The following is a 14,617-nucleotide window of genomic DNA, read 5'->3' as shown; positions in this document are numbered from 1 at the left end:
GATTCGTGCCTGCCCCTGCCACCACCCCGTACAACTTCTTTTTATTTCGTAAAAAATATACCACCGCCATCATGGACTCGTTAAAAGTTCATAATTCACTCAAGCCAGGCCCTCCTGTACCCTTCGTGCCTATGGAGCCTGGCAAGGTCTCCTGGTATGTGTGCGGTCCTACAGTCTACGACAAGAGCCATCTTGGTCATGCCCGAAACTACATGGCCAGCGATATTATTCGTCGTATAATGATGCATTATTTTGGCTTCAACGTCAAGTATGTGATGAACATGACTGACGTTGACGACAAGGTTCGAACCCCGCTGCCCATACATGATTCCTGTCAAGCTGACCTCTGCAGATTATCATCAAGGCTAGGCGACAACGACTTCTACACCTCGAAAAGAAAAAGCCGTACTCCCAGGACGAAGTCAAGGCCCTTGGTCTTGCCGCCTTCCAATCGTATGCGTCGAAAAACTTGCCTCTCCTCGCTGAAGCATCCAAACTGGATGAGATCAACTACACTGCTAAGCGGGATGCAGCCTACGGCCGAGTGCTCTCCGGAGGCACGCTCGCTGGTGAGGGCAAGCCTGGCGATGCCGAGACGAAGATCAAGATGCACATCGGCAACATGAATGCCGCTGCTGAGGCCCTGAAAAAGAATGCCATCTTTCCCGACGCAGATGAAGTTCTCCTACCTTACCTTGACTCCTTACACAAGGAGACAATCGATACCAGTGACCAGTCTATATTTACGGATCTGACAAAGCGTATGGAGGCTCTCTTTTTTGAGGACATGGACAATCTGAATGTTCTCAGACCCGACGTCATCACCCGTGTTACCGAGTACATGCCTCAAATAGCCAAGTTTGTGGAACAAATCGTCGACAAGGGCTTTGCATATGAAGCCGAAGGCTCAGTTTATTTTGACATTGCAGCCTTTCAGAAAGCCGGTTACACCTATGCTCGTTTAAGACCGGAAAGCAAAAACGACAAGGCCCTTCAGGAGGAGGGTGAGGGTTCCCTGTCTACCAACCTCGGCGGAAAGCGTGGCGCCGGCGACTTTGCCCTATGGAAGAAGTCCAAGGCCGGTGAGCCTTATTGGCCTAGCAAATGGGGTGATGGCCGACCAGGCTGGCACATCGAATGCTCCGTCATGGCGTCCGATATCCTGGGGTCGCGCATGGACGTTCACTCCGGTGGCGTTGACTTGGCTTTTCCTCACCACGATAACGAATTGGCTCAGAGCGAGGCATACTTTTGCCAGCCCGGCAAGGGCGAGCACACGTGGGTAAATTATTTCTTTCACATGGGCCACTTGTCGATTTCAGGATCAAAAATGTCCAAATCTCTCAAGAATTTCGAGACTATTGCAGACGCACTCGCCACCACATACACCGCCAGGAGCATGCGGATCGTCTTCCTTATGGGCAGGTGGAACGATGGCGTCGAAATCTCGCCTGACTTGCGGTCTCAGGCCGATACCTGGGAGTCCGCCATTAGTGTGCGTTTACATTTACCCTTGCGCGCAGCTTTATACTAACGTGCCGGTAGAACTTTTTCACAAATACAAAGTCTTGGATCATGGATGCTAGCGTCGGTGATGGCGTTAAGAGCCTGTCCATTCGTCAAGACACTCCGGCTACTGGGCTCCTTGCCGACCTAGACTTGGCCAAAAAGGAGCTTGAGGCCGCGCTCATCAACTCCTTTGATACCCCTCGAGCTATGCTGGTTCTTCTCAAGCTGGTCAACACTACCAATGTCTTTGTCAAGAACAACAAGGACGTAGATCTCGCCCACGTCGAGGCCATTGCCCGCTGGATCACCAAAATTGTAGGCATCTTTGGTCTAGATTCCAACGCAAGCCCTCCCTATCACGGTCTAGGCTGGGTACCTTCCATGGCGGCTGATATTGACCCGAGGAAGGCTGTCCAGCCTTATGCTGAAGTCGTCCACGCTGTGAAGAGCGAGGTGTCTAAGCTCTCGCTCTGCAGCGACACACTCTCCAACCGGCTGTCCCAGGACCCTTCCACAGACTTCGAGTCCATCGCCTCCAGCGGTACCCGGGACATGGAGAAACTATCTCTCCCCTACATTCGTGCAGTGTCCCAAATCCGGGATGAACTTCGCCGCATGATCTCGTCTCAAAGCACGGAAAACAAAAAGGCCATTCTCACCATTACCGACCGCATCCGTGACTTCGACCTGGCCAATCTTGGCGTCTATCTTGATGACCGCCCAGATAATCAGCCGTCACTCATAAAGTTTATCCCTGCTGCGGAACTCATCCGCGCAAGGGAAGAGAAGGCAGCACGTGAGGCCGAAAAGGCCCAGAAGAAGGAAGAGGCGAGGATTGCGCGCGAGAAGGCGGAGCAAGAGGCCAAGGAAAAGGCCAAGATGCCTCCCGAGGAAATGTTCAAAAAGGATGAGCGGTACAGCGCTTGGGATGACGCGGGCATGCCAACCAAAATGAAGGACGGCAGCGATGTGCCAAAGAGTCAGCTGAAGTCTTTGAAGAAGATGTGGGACAAGCAGAAGAAAGTGCATGAGGAGTTGAAGGCCAAGGGGGGCTTGTAGGTGATGAATATAGACAAATAGAAGAGACTCTGCCATTGCTGACTGAGCCCATGGCACACCCAGGTGTTTTCTTCATGTCTTCATCATTGACCCATGACCACCTCCTTGCCAGTACGAGGAGCGCCCTCCTCCCGACGCCACTACTGCGTACGACGGGCATTGCTTTGGGAGGATCCCCTTTTTGGGCCGCCTCCATTGGTCTTTGTCTTTGCTTGAGAGAGTCGCATTGACAGGATCGGAATCACGCTAGGTGTATGTGACGTTTCTCCCTTGCTATGCTACGAGCTATGGATCCCTGAAATGGCATCTCCACAAGTAGTCAGAATCCCCAGGACAAGAAAGCCGTCTTTTAGCCAGGCATCAATATAACCGGACCATCGGAGCATCGGAGGCTTGCCAGCCCTCAGCTTGTCCGCGACAATCGGGCGGAATCGGCGATCAAAATGCCACAAATATGGCCAGACTTCAGTCTTGTGCGTGTCCGCGGGACGAGCTCCCCGTCGCACAGAGCCCTCGCGCCGCCGACCGTTTGATACGCGTGCCGACCGACGCCGTCGTTTCTCCAGATGCGCCCCGCGCACCCTCCAGTCATGCGACCTCGGGTCAACATGGGTGAAAATACGCGCCTCTGCCGCCTTGTTTCTCAGATCATACCGCAGCTCAGTGCCACGTCCGCGGAGAACGCGGCTACGGAGATCTTGCGCGCCTTGTCCGCGAACAGGTCCCACTCCCGTATCATGTCGTCGAAACCTCTGCATTCTCCTAGCGCCATGGACAAAGCCGCGGGCTTCAGGAGTGAGACCATGTCGGCCGTTAGATGCGGGTTGATCTCGGACTCGTCAGAATGTGAGGAGTGGTGACGGCGGTGCTGAATGAAGTCGCACAGCTTGCCAATGACGATCTGCACGTCCATGATGTCCATGACGTCCATGACGTCCATGCCGATGATGCCGCGCAGGATGCTGCGCGCAACCGCCGGCCGCAAGTTGTCCTCGTCTGCCACGCCCAACTCCTGGACGATGCCTCGAATGGGCGGTGGCCTGACGCGCTTTCCCGGGAAGCGCGAGCGCGGGTCGTCCCCCGTCCGGGGTCGTTGCCGGATCCGTTAAAGTCCAGGCCCTCGCCAGACGTGGCTGGGGGGGAAACCGAGCCATCATATCATGGTGCGCTCGTGCGTCTCGTCAAGGAAGACGTAGCCGTAGCACTTGAGTGCCACCGCGTCGTGGCCTGATTCCTGGCGGCGCCCAAAGGCACGGAGCTCGCGGGTAAAAGGGTCCCGACTGCCCACGGTTGCAGAGGGCGGAAAACAATTCGCAGTCCCGATCCTCCTTGTCGGTTGCTGGTGTCGGCGGTCCCTCCCAGGCGTAGTCGCTGGGGAAACCGAAACTACCGTTCAGCTACTTCGCGTCGTCGCTTCTCCCAAGACGTTTTGGTTGTCAACCAGCTTCGAGGCGTACAACAGCCCGAGATTTCGACCTTGAAGACGCGCGCACAGAGGCCCTCTCCGATGTGCTGGGTGAACTTGATGTTTTGAGGGCCCCGGAAGTTGAAAGGGGGCAGTTCCGGGCCGTCTAGCTACAGCAAGGCGTCAGTCCGTAAACACTTGGAACCCGTCGATTGCGCGCAATATTCGTGCTCACCTGTGGGAGCAGGACCGAATCGGCCTCTGACCTTGGCTGGTCTGGACACAGGGTTGCTGGAGGAGGAGGAGGAGGAGGAGGAGGAGGAGGAGGAGGGAATAGGCTTTCGACAAGAACTGACCTCTACTTGAACCAGCGACAGCGATTCTGTCGACGCACGGCGATGCAGGAGAATTCAACACAGTGTGGACGGCACACGGTGAGACGCCCTGGTGTTTGCAAAGGACACAGTGCGGTATTTGATTAATCTACTGCGATGCGTGAGACGCACGTCCATGATCTACGGTTCATCCGAGCAACGAGGCAAAAATAAAGCAGGTAACCATGGCCCTAACACGTGTCTTTGAGTTCTCTGTCTTCCGGAAACGGACACCACACGTCTATCTCGTAGTAGGGGTTGCCGGCCAGCCCTATGTACGTACTCCTACCCCAAGTTGCATGTCGGTCACATGGACGAAGCGGCGACAAGCAATTGATGTCAAATACAGTAAAGCAGGTTTATAACGATCCCCTGCTATAGCGATTCGGCACACACGCCTAGGCGTAAAGTACCTTTCCTATATATTATATATATAAAAGTAACTTCTAACTTGTAGTGATTTTTCTTATAAATATTGCTTATTAATATATATAAGTTTATAATTACATACTACTTTACTCCCCCTAAAATCTCTTATTAAGCTTTATTAGCCTTATTAGCCTTATTGTACTAACAAAAGTAGAGCTATATAGAGCTCTTTCCTAAAAGAGTAGTCGCATCTTAGCAATATAATCCCTATAGTTAGGTTATAACAATAAAAAATTGCTCACGAAGGATATCGTTATAGACCTAGTTTACTGTACTTATGGAAGCACGTGTGCTGCGCTCCTGCTTATGATAAATGACTCCACCGAAAGAAATGTGGAATTCTGTCTGTTGGGACACTGCAAATGATACGATTAGTCGGTTGGTCGTTACATCTTATCTGATCCGAGGATTTTCCCGCCGCAGGGGACGTGTAGACATATAAACCCAGGTATACACAGACATGCTGTGAGGCGCCGCGTTGCTCCTTTCTCCACACACACGCCCAATATTTCTGAATTCTGGACGTCCCGGAGGCAAATGCGTGGCCAACAGAGCAGCACCATCTGATCTGATGTCTTGGCGGCGAGCCCGCCATCAGCCCACACTCACCGTCGACGCTCCACGGCATCCCTGCCTGCCAAGTATATATTGATCACCATTCTTTGCAACAAGCTTACAACAAGCTCCACCTATGGCAAGACAAGTACGAAGAGGGGCAAGTGTGGCATCTTATCTGATCCATCACTCGCACCCAACCGGGAAATCGGTGTCATCCCGCAGGATTAATGCCTCATGGTTGCCCGGTTTCGTCATTTCTCCCGCTCCTTTTGTAGCTAGGGCCACGCTCTTCATCCAATCGCATACTATCGCGCTGCGGGCTTCTCGGATACCGTAGTTTAATTCCGAGTATTATCAACAGGCCCGCATGCTCCGTCGTGCCCAAGAAGGATGGAAAATTTTCTGCAAATCCTATTCTCTGGGGGCTGGTTGGTACGATGTCTTGCCTACATAAGGCGGCCGAGTGTCATGCCCCTCTTTACCTGTTCCTTTTTCTTCTTTCTTTCTGTCTTCCGAGCCTCTGAATGTACTCCCCATCACACGGCACTTTCCTCCATCCAGATCCAGCTCGTTAGCGTCTGCCACTTGGACAATAGACATGCACTTGACCAGGATCGCCGTGGGAGCGGGCCTGGCCCTGGCTTCGGCCGCCAGTGCCCAGAGCGAGCCGAAACCCAGCAACCCGTCAACGGCCAGCGTGACGAGTGACAAGATGGGACCTGCTGCCTTTCTGTGGCCCCCGGATAGACCGTGGTCGGGCGAAATGGACAACCAGCCGCCTTGCGGCTCTGCCGCTGGCCCGGGAGAGAGGACACCCTTCCCGCTCAGTAAGTCTTGCACAGCCAGACACGGCCTGAACTACTCGCCGCTCTGTACCCATATACGAGCTAGCTGCTGCGTATACGATCCGGTACTGCGTCACCTCTCTTGAATCTTGCTGACTCGCTCTAAGAGGGGGGCTACGCTGCTCTTGTTCTCCAAGATGATTCTTACAACAGCAAAATCAGCATCTCATACTCCAATAGTACGTGGATCCTCCCTGTCCAGACACGCAGATACGACCGCAAGGTGGTCCATCTTCCCAGCCGTGTACTCGTAGTGTCGAAACTGACAAGGCCTCTCGACGCGTCCAGATCCCCAGAAGAACACCGACTTTGAGGTTCTCGTCGAGACAGCCGACATCAGCGACCTGGACCCCGGCCACACCTGCGCTCGGCTGCCCGATGCCCCTTCCCACGTCGCCGCGGGCACCAACGCGACTCTCCAGATCATTTACCGGGCAGACTGGGACGCTCCCCACAATCAGACATTCTACGCCTGTGCCGACATCACCTACGTCGAAAGCATCGACTTCAACGGCGTCTTGGGTTGCTTCAACGCCACTGAGCCCGGCGAGGACAACGACAACTACGCCGGTAACATCAACAAGGGCGCCGGTCAACCCGGCAAGTCGGCCGGCACGGGAGGCGGCGGCCCCGGCCTCAAGGGCGGCGCCCTGGCTGGAGCCGTCATCGGCGCCATCCTCGGCGCCACCTGCGTCGCCGCCGCCGGGCTCTTCCTGTACCGTCGTAACGAGCAGAAGAAGCGCCAGCTGCGGCTTGCTCGGATGGAAGAGAATGCCAAGAACTCCGACTACCGGGACGATCGGTCTGTAGAGATAATCTGAGCCATGGCCCTGATCAATATACCACCACCCCTGCGCGGGCTTCTAAATATCCCTCGTCCCGTTGCAGCGCCGTGCTACGGTAATGGCCGCTAAGAAAGTGACGCGAGCCTGGCTCTGGAGCTTCCCGATCGTTGTTGGACACGTGGTTCATGCCCTGCACGACCTGAGGCACTCGTGCTCGAGTGTACATGAAGAGCTTTCTACTCGTCTGAATTTCTCCTCGCTTCTTGTAGAAAATTTCAACTATATATTACATGGATGTATTGACGCAAGGACTACGGTCACGAGACTTAGGGCAGAAGGCTGGTGCATAAATAAAAGCCTGTGGTCGCAAGGACCTTTTTTGGAAAGTCAAGGACCTTCTTTGATACCAGAGCGTGTTACGTGACGTATTGAGCTGCATGATGCTCCAAGCCCTCATCCCACACGGCTGTGATGTGAGCCCTTGCCACAAAATCAACGAGGATGGTGCCTTGACTCTTGGCAGATTTTGCAGAAAATTCAAACACTTCTTATCCCTGTTTAGCTTTAAACAGTCGCTTCTCATCAGCCCCGACCTCCTCGTAATGCCACACCTAGCCCATTTTTTGCTCCCAGACTGTATAGCAATCCATCTCCCTTGGTGGAAACCCAAACGTTGGAGCTGGTCCATACCATGCGGCTAGTCGGCGGAATATGGCATCACTGTCTTCTTCATCCGGCTCGCCGTTCTCTGGTTGAGGCGGCACCCTGTTTTGATCACATCGGCCATAACATACACCGAAGCAGGCTAGCTACCATATTACGGAGGAGATTATTCTGGGCACCCACGACGGCCGACCGCAACACAAGCCATGAGTCAAGCGTGGCAAAACGGGCCTTTAATGACACTAGACAGCTAAGGGATAGGACGAATGAAGGCAGTTCTGGGCTACACGTATCCATACGCTTCCTACAAGCCCCGACATAGACTCGACGACGGTCCGCCGACATGCTGCCCATTCCAGAGTCAAAGTCACAAATCCATCCAAAGAAAGATCTTTTCTCCTAGCACAGGCTCATCAGACCCACGCAGCCAGCCACGTGCCCGTGTCCAGGCGCGGGGCTCGTCATGGTGGCTCTTTTTCTGGAAGCAGTAGTCTCAGCAAGTACACCAATACACCAACGGCAGACCATGTGACTACTGCAAGGTTCTCAAAGGCAGAGCCCGGCAAGTTGAGAATTTCCTTTTTTGCAAACCCCAGGCCTCCCTTCCGTCCCGGCGTGCCCTGAATCGCGCAGCTCGGCCGATCATGGCCCGGAAACACTCGGCCTATCCGTTCGCCCACGACTCACGGCCCTTTGTTAAGCACAGGTGTCATCCCTGCCCTTGCCGTTGTCCTGGCAAGAGCCAGAGCAGTAGGTCTCGTATTGGATGGAGCCGCTCGGTCCACCGAGGCAATAAAAGATGGACTTCTGGACGTGGTCATAAGAGGTGGGCTGGCCCGCGACCATGAGCGCCTGGTTGATTTGATCTGTGTATCTTCCTACACAATCCCACAGTATGGTTAGTCAGGCGCCTGTCAAGGTCGACGAGAACGGGGGGGGGATGCCTTTTTTGAGGAGGCTGCTGCCGCAGTATCTCAACCCTCCGGTGCAGTTGTCGGCCAGAACGAGAGGCGCAATCGCCAGCACGGCGACGGAGATGAGAGTAGACTTGAACATGTTGTTTGAGGGAGCACGTATTTCCGAGCGAGTCGTCGTGTGGACAATTTCAGAGAAAGCCCGGGAGGCAAAGGGCCGTGAAGCAGATTATATAGCTCGAGGAAAGCCAGCGGATTGCCTGGCTCTGTCCTGTCTCAAGCGTGCCACGTCCGCAGCGTGGCATGATGATTCTCTTGATTCAACCATCTGCCCACTGGTGTTGTTGATTTGGCCTCGTGCATGTCCCTGTGCCTTGTCACGCATGCCGACGGCGCCGGAGCGACCAACCTTCAAGACTCGTTTACCGAGGCGAACCAACCACACCGGCGAGACTCGTCGTGGGTGTGGGCCGTCGGGCGTGGTTGGTGATGAGTGCGTGTAGAAATGGTTTCATGCTGGTTGGACAGGACGGCATTCTCTTCTTCGAGATGCAGCCGATGCCGATGGTGGGCGGGCGGCGCCGTCGGCAAAACGCAAGAGGCCGAGTACATTCGACTTAGTTCTCAGCGAGAGGGTGCAAGTGGCACGAGAGGCTTGTCTGCCGATGCCGATGGCCCGTCTATCCCGTGACGGGCTGCTACAGACGCTGGCTTTGGTGTCTTTGTTGCGGAGGCAGATATCGCACCGCAGCTCGGGCGATTTGGGTCGTTTGACAAGCAATGACGGAGCCGCTCTGAGCTTCTCGTGATGGCTGGCATACCAGACTAGGCATCTTGAAGGAGAGGGAGAGGAACCCTTCAGTTGTTGGCCCGGACATCTCTCTTGTGCAAGGTTGGGCGGTCACATTCAGCTAACTCCGTATGTAAGCCTTGATCTTGGCGAGGTTACTCAAAAATCAGCCGAGGGCCGTTTTATGGCACAACGAACTGCTCGAGGCGCTGACGGCAGTGTCAGCCCGTACTGGTCACGGGCGACTCGACAGGGAGCACTACGTAATTCTGTTGCATTTCTGCCGTGAGGAGATGCAGTACAGCACAAGCACACAAGAGACTGGTGTTGTTCTTGTTTGAATTCAATGAAGCAGGGCTCATTTAGGCATTGGCGAGAACTTCATAAAGAATAGAAACCTCAAAAATCCACAAGGCGAGCAAGTATCTAAGAAGCAGGGCCCAGAATATTACATCATGCCACAAGAGGTGGATAGTCAATGGCAGTGACACAAGACACCCAATATGCTATTTACCTTGGCAGAACTTGCGGTCCATCTCAGCCCGGTCAGACCCTCAAGGCGTCTGGACCGATCAAGAAGTTCCATGGCTTACATCGTGGCAGTGACGTCTGTCGTCACAACACGCTGTTTACTTGGCCACAGGTTCATGAGCCAGCAGTCTTGTTCCAGTCCAGCCAGGGCCAGGCAGCGGCGTCCGCCAGCAACTCTCGCACAAGCCCTGTCCGATGTTGTTCCCTGGTCTCTGTCCATCAGGCGCGAGCAGCAGCCGGTGTGCGGCCGCATAGCAGGATCCCCTCCAAGGTAGTCGGCTAGCTGACGAGCAGACGCGGCGTGACCACGCTGGGCAGAGATGACAAGATCTCGTCAGCATCCCACGGGCCCTCCCTCTTGTCCAGGTCCTGCAGGATCTGCACCGCCGTCGCCTTCGTTTCGGGCCGCGTGCTGAAGACCCAGGCCCAGTACATGACGGCAATGATGCCAGTCTCCAGGCTGAACTCGGACGGCGGCATGCCCGTGGCAGCATGCTCGAGGTGCATCTTGGCGGCCAGAGAGACCCCCCTCGTGACCTCGCTCTGGATATACGGGCTCTGGCTGACCTTGTCGAAGGAATGGACGCCAAAGGGAATCAGTTCGGCCAGCGTCCGCCCACTGCTCACCAGGAGCCAGTCCATTCTGCTGCTGTACGAGCTCCACGTCCCTATCCTGGGCGCCTCGGGGCTGACCCAGAGCGCCTCCATCTCAGCCATGATTCTCGAGGCGCGTCTGCGCAGGGACCGAAGCTCCCGCTGCATGTGCCGCTGGGCCCAGAAGGCGGCATCGCCCTGGTGCCTCCGAAGCTCCGAGTAGCGGGCCGTGACGTCGTTCATGAACTCGGTCCTCGCTCTGTAGCCGTCGGCCACGCTGGCGATGCGCTCGTGGACCAAGGGATGAGGCTGTCGCCGCGGCCGTGAAGCCCTCCGCAGACGCAGTCCCAGCGTCAGCGAGACGTCGTTGGAGAAGACGTTCAAGGCGGACTCGACGTTGCGGAACTGCGCGATCATGTCCCACACATCAGCCTCGGACATGGCCAGCTCCCGAGCCCAGGCGGCAAAGGCGGCGTGGTCAAGGCCCCCCATGACGGACTGGATGATTTGTATGCCGTTTTGCAGATGCGCTATGGCGGCGCCGTTGTTGGGCCGCAGGAACTCGAGAGAGATGAAGATCAGACAGCAGACGAGCACCAGTATCGTGCTCCTGGGGCTGTTGCTCGCAATGTGCGCGTACACCTCCTCAATGGCCCTGTTGTACTGGCGCGCGGAGAAGAGCTCCAGCCTCTTGGTTGCCAGCGAGTCGCCATCGGGGTGGCACGGTCGACTGTCCCTCCTCCTCCTCCTCCTCGTCCGGTGCAGATGGTGCGTGGCGCCGAGGGCAACAAGAGCGTGCTTGACGGCGTCGTCGACGTGGCCGAGCCGGGGGGCCACCTCTGTCCAGAAGGACGAGACGCCGCACAGGTGCATGGCGACGCCGGCTTCCGTTGCGCGCCTGAAGCTGAAGAAGAACTGCTTCTCCGTGTCGGAGCCTTGGATGCCCTGCGAGAGCGGACGGATCGACGCCGCCGCTGCCGAGACGGCTCGCGTGTGGTTGAGCCTGACGAAGCGCACGACTCCGACGTCGTAGCCGCCGCATGCCTTGCCGGCCGTCACGCAGCGGCAGCAGCTCGGCTTGCCCTCGTCGCACTTGATCCGGCGTTGTCTGTCGTGGCACGGGATTCCAGGTCAGGCCGCGGATCAGAACATGGCCGCCGGCTCTGCGAGAATCGTCACTCACCTGCTGTTCCAATGTCGTCAGCCACGCCGTCTCCCACCAGAGTCGACTGTCTGTTGCCAACCTACCATGTCAGGCATCCTGTGCGGGCTCTGCTTCTGCTCCGGCTTGCTTGGCGAGCATGGGCCATTTCGGGATTCTCGCGCAGTCCGCGACGCATCCGAACGTGCAGCATACGGCGGAAGCGATGGGCACGACGCAAGTACAAGGGACATGTAGATGATGAGGATGTCATGTACAAGTGTTCCCTTTGGCAGTGCGGCTCAACACTTCGGCTTGGGCTGCTCCTGGCATACGCATATACTCTGCCATCGAGATGGACCATCGGCCACGTTTAGTAGGCCCGGCCGCCAGAGGGAGTCGAGATGGTCCTCGTTTAAAACTCCAAAGACACGCTTCTTCTGGAGGGCAGGACCAGACATTCATGAGCGAGCTTATTGTAACCTTGGGGGCTGGGCTGACATGTCAGCAGCCTGTTGTTCTACATCCGGCACGCCGGGCCACCGTTGACAGAAGCGGCCCGTAGATGATGCTTCCATGCTTCCAAAATCAACAAGCAAACTCTTACGGGGTAAGATGGCTCAAGCCCGTCGGGGTCGGCCGCTTCAGTCCCCGACTGATCTTGCACCGCGTACCACCTACGTAGTATGGAGTGCCCTGCCCTGGCGCCAATGCCACGGTGGAATTGGCAATGACGAGCCGGTGCTCCGTACGGCAATTACACGTCGAGTCGCCAGGTCTAGATTGACCCGTGTCTTTAAAAAATGGGCAAAGGTGGCTGACATGGCCACGACGCCGTGTTGTGCAAGGTAGCACTGGGGCCCGCTTGGTCTTGGTTGTCACGTCGTCATTCGATTCTCCCGCTTCTTATTCCCTCCCTGTCAGCACGAGGCTCCAACTCGCCTTTCTAAATGTGTCGTTTGCCTGCCATTCGGGTTTTGTGGGTTTTGAAATTGCTCCCGGGACTGACGTGTAGCCCGTCGCGGCGCGTCCGGCATATCTGAACCAGCCAGGGGAAGATGTGAATAGAGCTCCTAATATACGGAGTATCCTTGTTTTACATGCGGAGTCCCAAGCATGGTGCCGTCAGACGATTTCAGGATACTCATCCATGAACCAGTCCATCTGAGGGGCACCTGGCAGCGGTAGGGGCGATGGCAGCAAGTTTCGGGGCTCTTGTGCTTCTGTTTCTTGGGAAATAGGACACTACAGCAGTGATTTATCATATGGCTTTGGCCTCTTTTGGTTTCAGCAGGCGAAACAGATGAAAAGAGGGTTTGAGGAGTCGACAGTGAGGCATTTCCTCTTTCTCGGTCTACTTGGATTCCCGACATTTGATTCTTGAGAAATTGCACCTTGCACCCCAACACGTGGATGGGAAATGTCGAATTCCGACGCAAAGCATCCCTGTTGAATTCCGTCAAGTTTCAGCTGCAGATGAGGAACCGTAAAAACATGTACAATGCTTCATGATGAACTCAGGATAGCCACTGCTGCACCAGGTACGTGGCGGCGTGGGTATAAAATAGCCGAATTGGGTTACGCACAGAATAGAGTAGCAGTATATGTAGCAGTCGGGTCCTAATTTGTGACTGCTAATCTCGGACCTCCTTTTCGGGCCTCGATAAAGTGACGACGTTGTTTGATTCCGGCAGCTCCCGCTGGCTGACTTGCAACTGAGTAGTCGAAAATGCATAGTGAGAGCTTCCGTCTCGACGGCTCAGCGTAGTTACTCTCTCCGGATGGGCAACACACGCTTCATGATCTCAAGGGTCGTCAGGAGACTTTGCCGAGTAGTGTGGCATCACAGGGGCGGGCCAAGACGTTGATCACGGGGAGCACAACATGAGACGCAATGGCATTCACATCGTAAAAGCATGTCGAGAGCCATCTGTCGCCCAACCGGATACGCTAACCAATTACTTCTATACAAAGTGCTCTGCATACTGTTGGCCATCTCGTCTGCGGCCTCCTCCCAAAGTTGGCCGCTCCACGAAACTACACCTCCGAGTAGATTTTCCTACTGCGAGCCGGTATACTTGCACTGGACGTAGCTATCTCCAGCAGAGCAACTGGCAATGATTTGGTCTCTTCCGTTGATCATGTCTATGATGGTGGCACCACGGGCGTTGACCGTCCCAGCAGATTCCGTGGCAGAGACGCCGGTGATCGTGACCTCCCCAAAGTCGGCCAAGACCACCTCTGAGCCGTCATCCATGTATGCCTCGACGATCCATTCCGCGCTATCCTGGCAAAGAGTCGAGGGACTGCTGTCGTAATGGTGCGTGACCATCTGGCCGGTGGCGAGATTCTCCAGCGCAGCAACCCCGGTGCTGTCGCCCGTGGCATTGATAATCATCTTGACCTGGTCGCCAACTCTCATCTGGAAGCCGTCATAGTCCGTGGAATAGTCTGGAATCCACTCGTACCAGGCGTCGAAGCTCCCATCAGTCTGGAAGCTCAGGCCGGTCTGAAGCAGAGCCCTCTGGCAAGCGTCGCCGTCGATGCCAACCCACATGGAAACGGCATTGCCCGAGGCACCAGACAAGTCGGGTACAGTGATGATGCCCTCAACGTGGGTGAAGTTTCGTCCGCTCTGGACAGCACCAGCCCAGTTCGTCGAATATCTGTCTTGGACCCAGCGGTTGGGCACAGGTCGACGGCGAAGAGAGTCATTCGTCGACCCTTGGTTGTTCTTTAGCGGCTTGCCGGGGGAAGCCGCGGCTGTGGCAGCAAGAAGAGCGAGGACAATTGCAGTTTTCATGATGTAGGGGAAATCTCAAGTGATGGCTGATTGTGACGCCGAGAGTTCAGTGCGTGGTTTTGAACTAGTTGACCGAACAAGGTGAGTGGCCGCAAGGGATGGCGGACTATCACGGAATTGTTGCAGCAGTGCTCATTCTTATAATTATCTCGCTTTGAGAAGCCCAAGCAACCTCGTTCCAGAATCACTATTCATGACAAGTGCCACCTGTCCTCTA

General features: G+C 55.5%; 5 protein-coding genes across 5 annotated transcripts; 2 read left to right on the top strand and 3 right to left on the bottom strand.

The window, feature by feature from the left end:
• Positions 1-71: 71 nt before the first annotated feature.
• Positions 72-2,568, top strand: MAM_06505 (cysteinyl-tRNA synthetase; the record flags this gene model as incomplete). The annotated part of the gene is made up of 3 exons (XM_040825303.1): positions 72-302; positions 353-1,495; positions 1,546-2,568. 3 exons carry the CDS (start codon positions 72-74, stop codon positions 2,566-2,568), a joined length of 2,397 nt encoding a protein of 798 aa, XP_040676730.1.
• Positions 2,569-3,211: 643 nt separating this feature from the next.
• MAM_06504 (uncharacterized protein) lies at positions 3,212-3,499 on the bottom strand (the record flags this gene model as incomplete). Its single annotated transcript, XM_040825302.1, has 1 exon — positions 3,212-3,499. One exon carries the CDS (start codon positions 3,497-3,499, stop codon positions 3,212-3,214), a length of 288 nt encoding a protein of 95 aa, XP_040676729.1.
• Positions 3,500-5,932: 2,433 nt separating this feature from the next.
• Positions 5,933-7,000, top strand: MAM_06503 (uncharacterized protein; the record flags this gene model as incomplete). The annotated part of the gene is made up of 3 exons (XM_040825301.1): positions 5,933-6,161; positions 6,287-6,358; positions 6,468-7,000. 3 exons carry the CDS (start codon positions 5,933-5,935, stop codon positions 6,998-7,000), a joined length of 834 nt encoding a protein of 277 aa, XP_040676728.1.
• Positions 7,001-10,141: 3,141 nt separating this feature from the next.
• On the bottom strand, positions 10,142-11,716 carry MAM_06502 (uncharacterized protein; the record flags this gene model as incomplete). The annotated part of the gene is made up of 3 exons (XM_040825300.1): positions 10,142-11,500; positions 11,550-11,642; positions 11,705-11,716. 3 exons carry the CDS (start codon positions 11,714-11,716, stop codon positions 10,142-10,144), a joined length of 1,464 nt encoding a protein of 487 aa, XP_040676727.1.
• A 1,940-nt stretch (positions 11,717-13,656) lies between these two features.
• On the bottom strand, positions 13,657-14,400 carry MAM_06501 (Concanavalin A-like lectin/glucanase; the record flags this gene model as incomplete). Its single annotated transcript, XM_040825299.1, has 1 exon — positions 13,657-14,400. One exon carries the CDS (start codon positions 14,398-14,400, stop codon positions 13,657-13,659), a length of 744 nt encoding a protein of 247 aa, XP_040676726.1.
• Between the last annotated feature and the right edge of the window lie 217 nt (positions 14,401-14,617).

The sequence above is a fragment of the Metarhizium album genome (assembly GCF_000804445.1).
Source record: "Metarhizium album ARSEF 1941 chromosome Unknown scaffold_21, whole genome shotgun sequence".
In the NCBI taxonomy this organism is placed as follows: Eukaryota; Fungi; Ascomycota; class Sordariomycetes; order Hypocreales; family Clavicipitaceae; genus Metarhizium; species Metarhizium album.
This window is presented reverse-complemented; position numbering and strand designations above follow the sequence as displayed.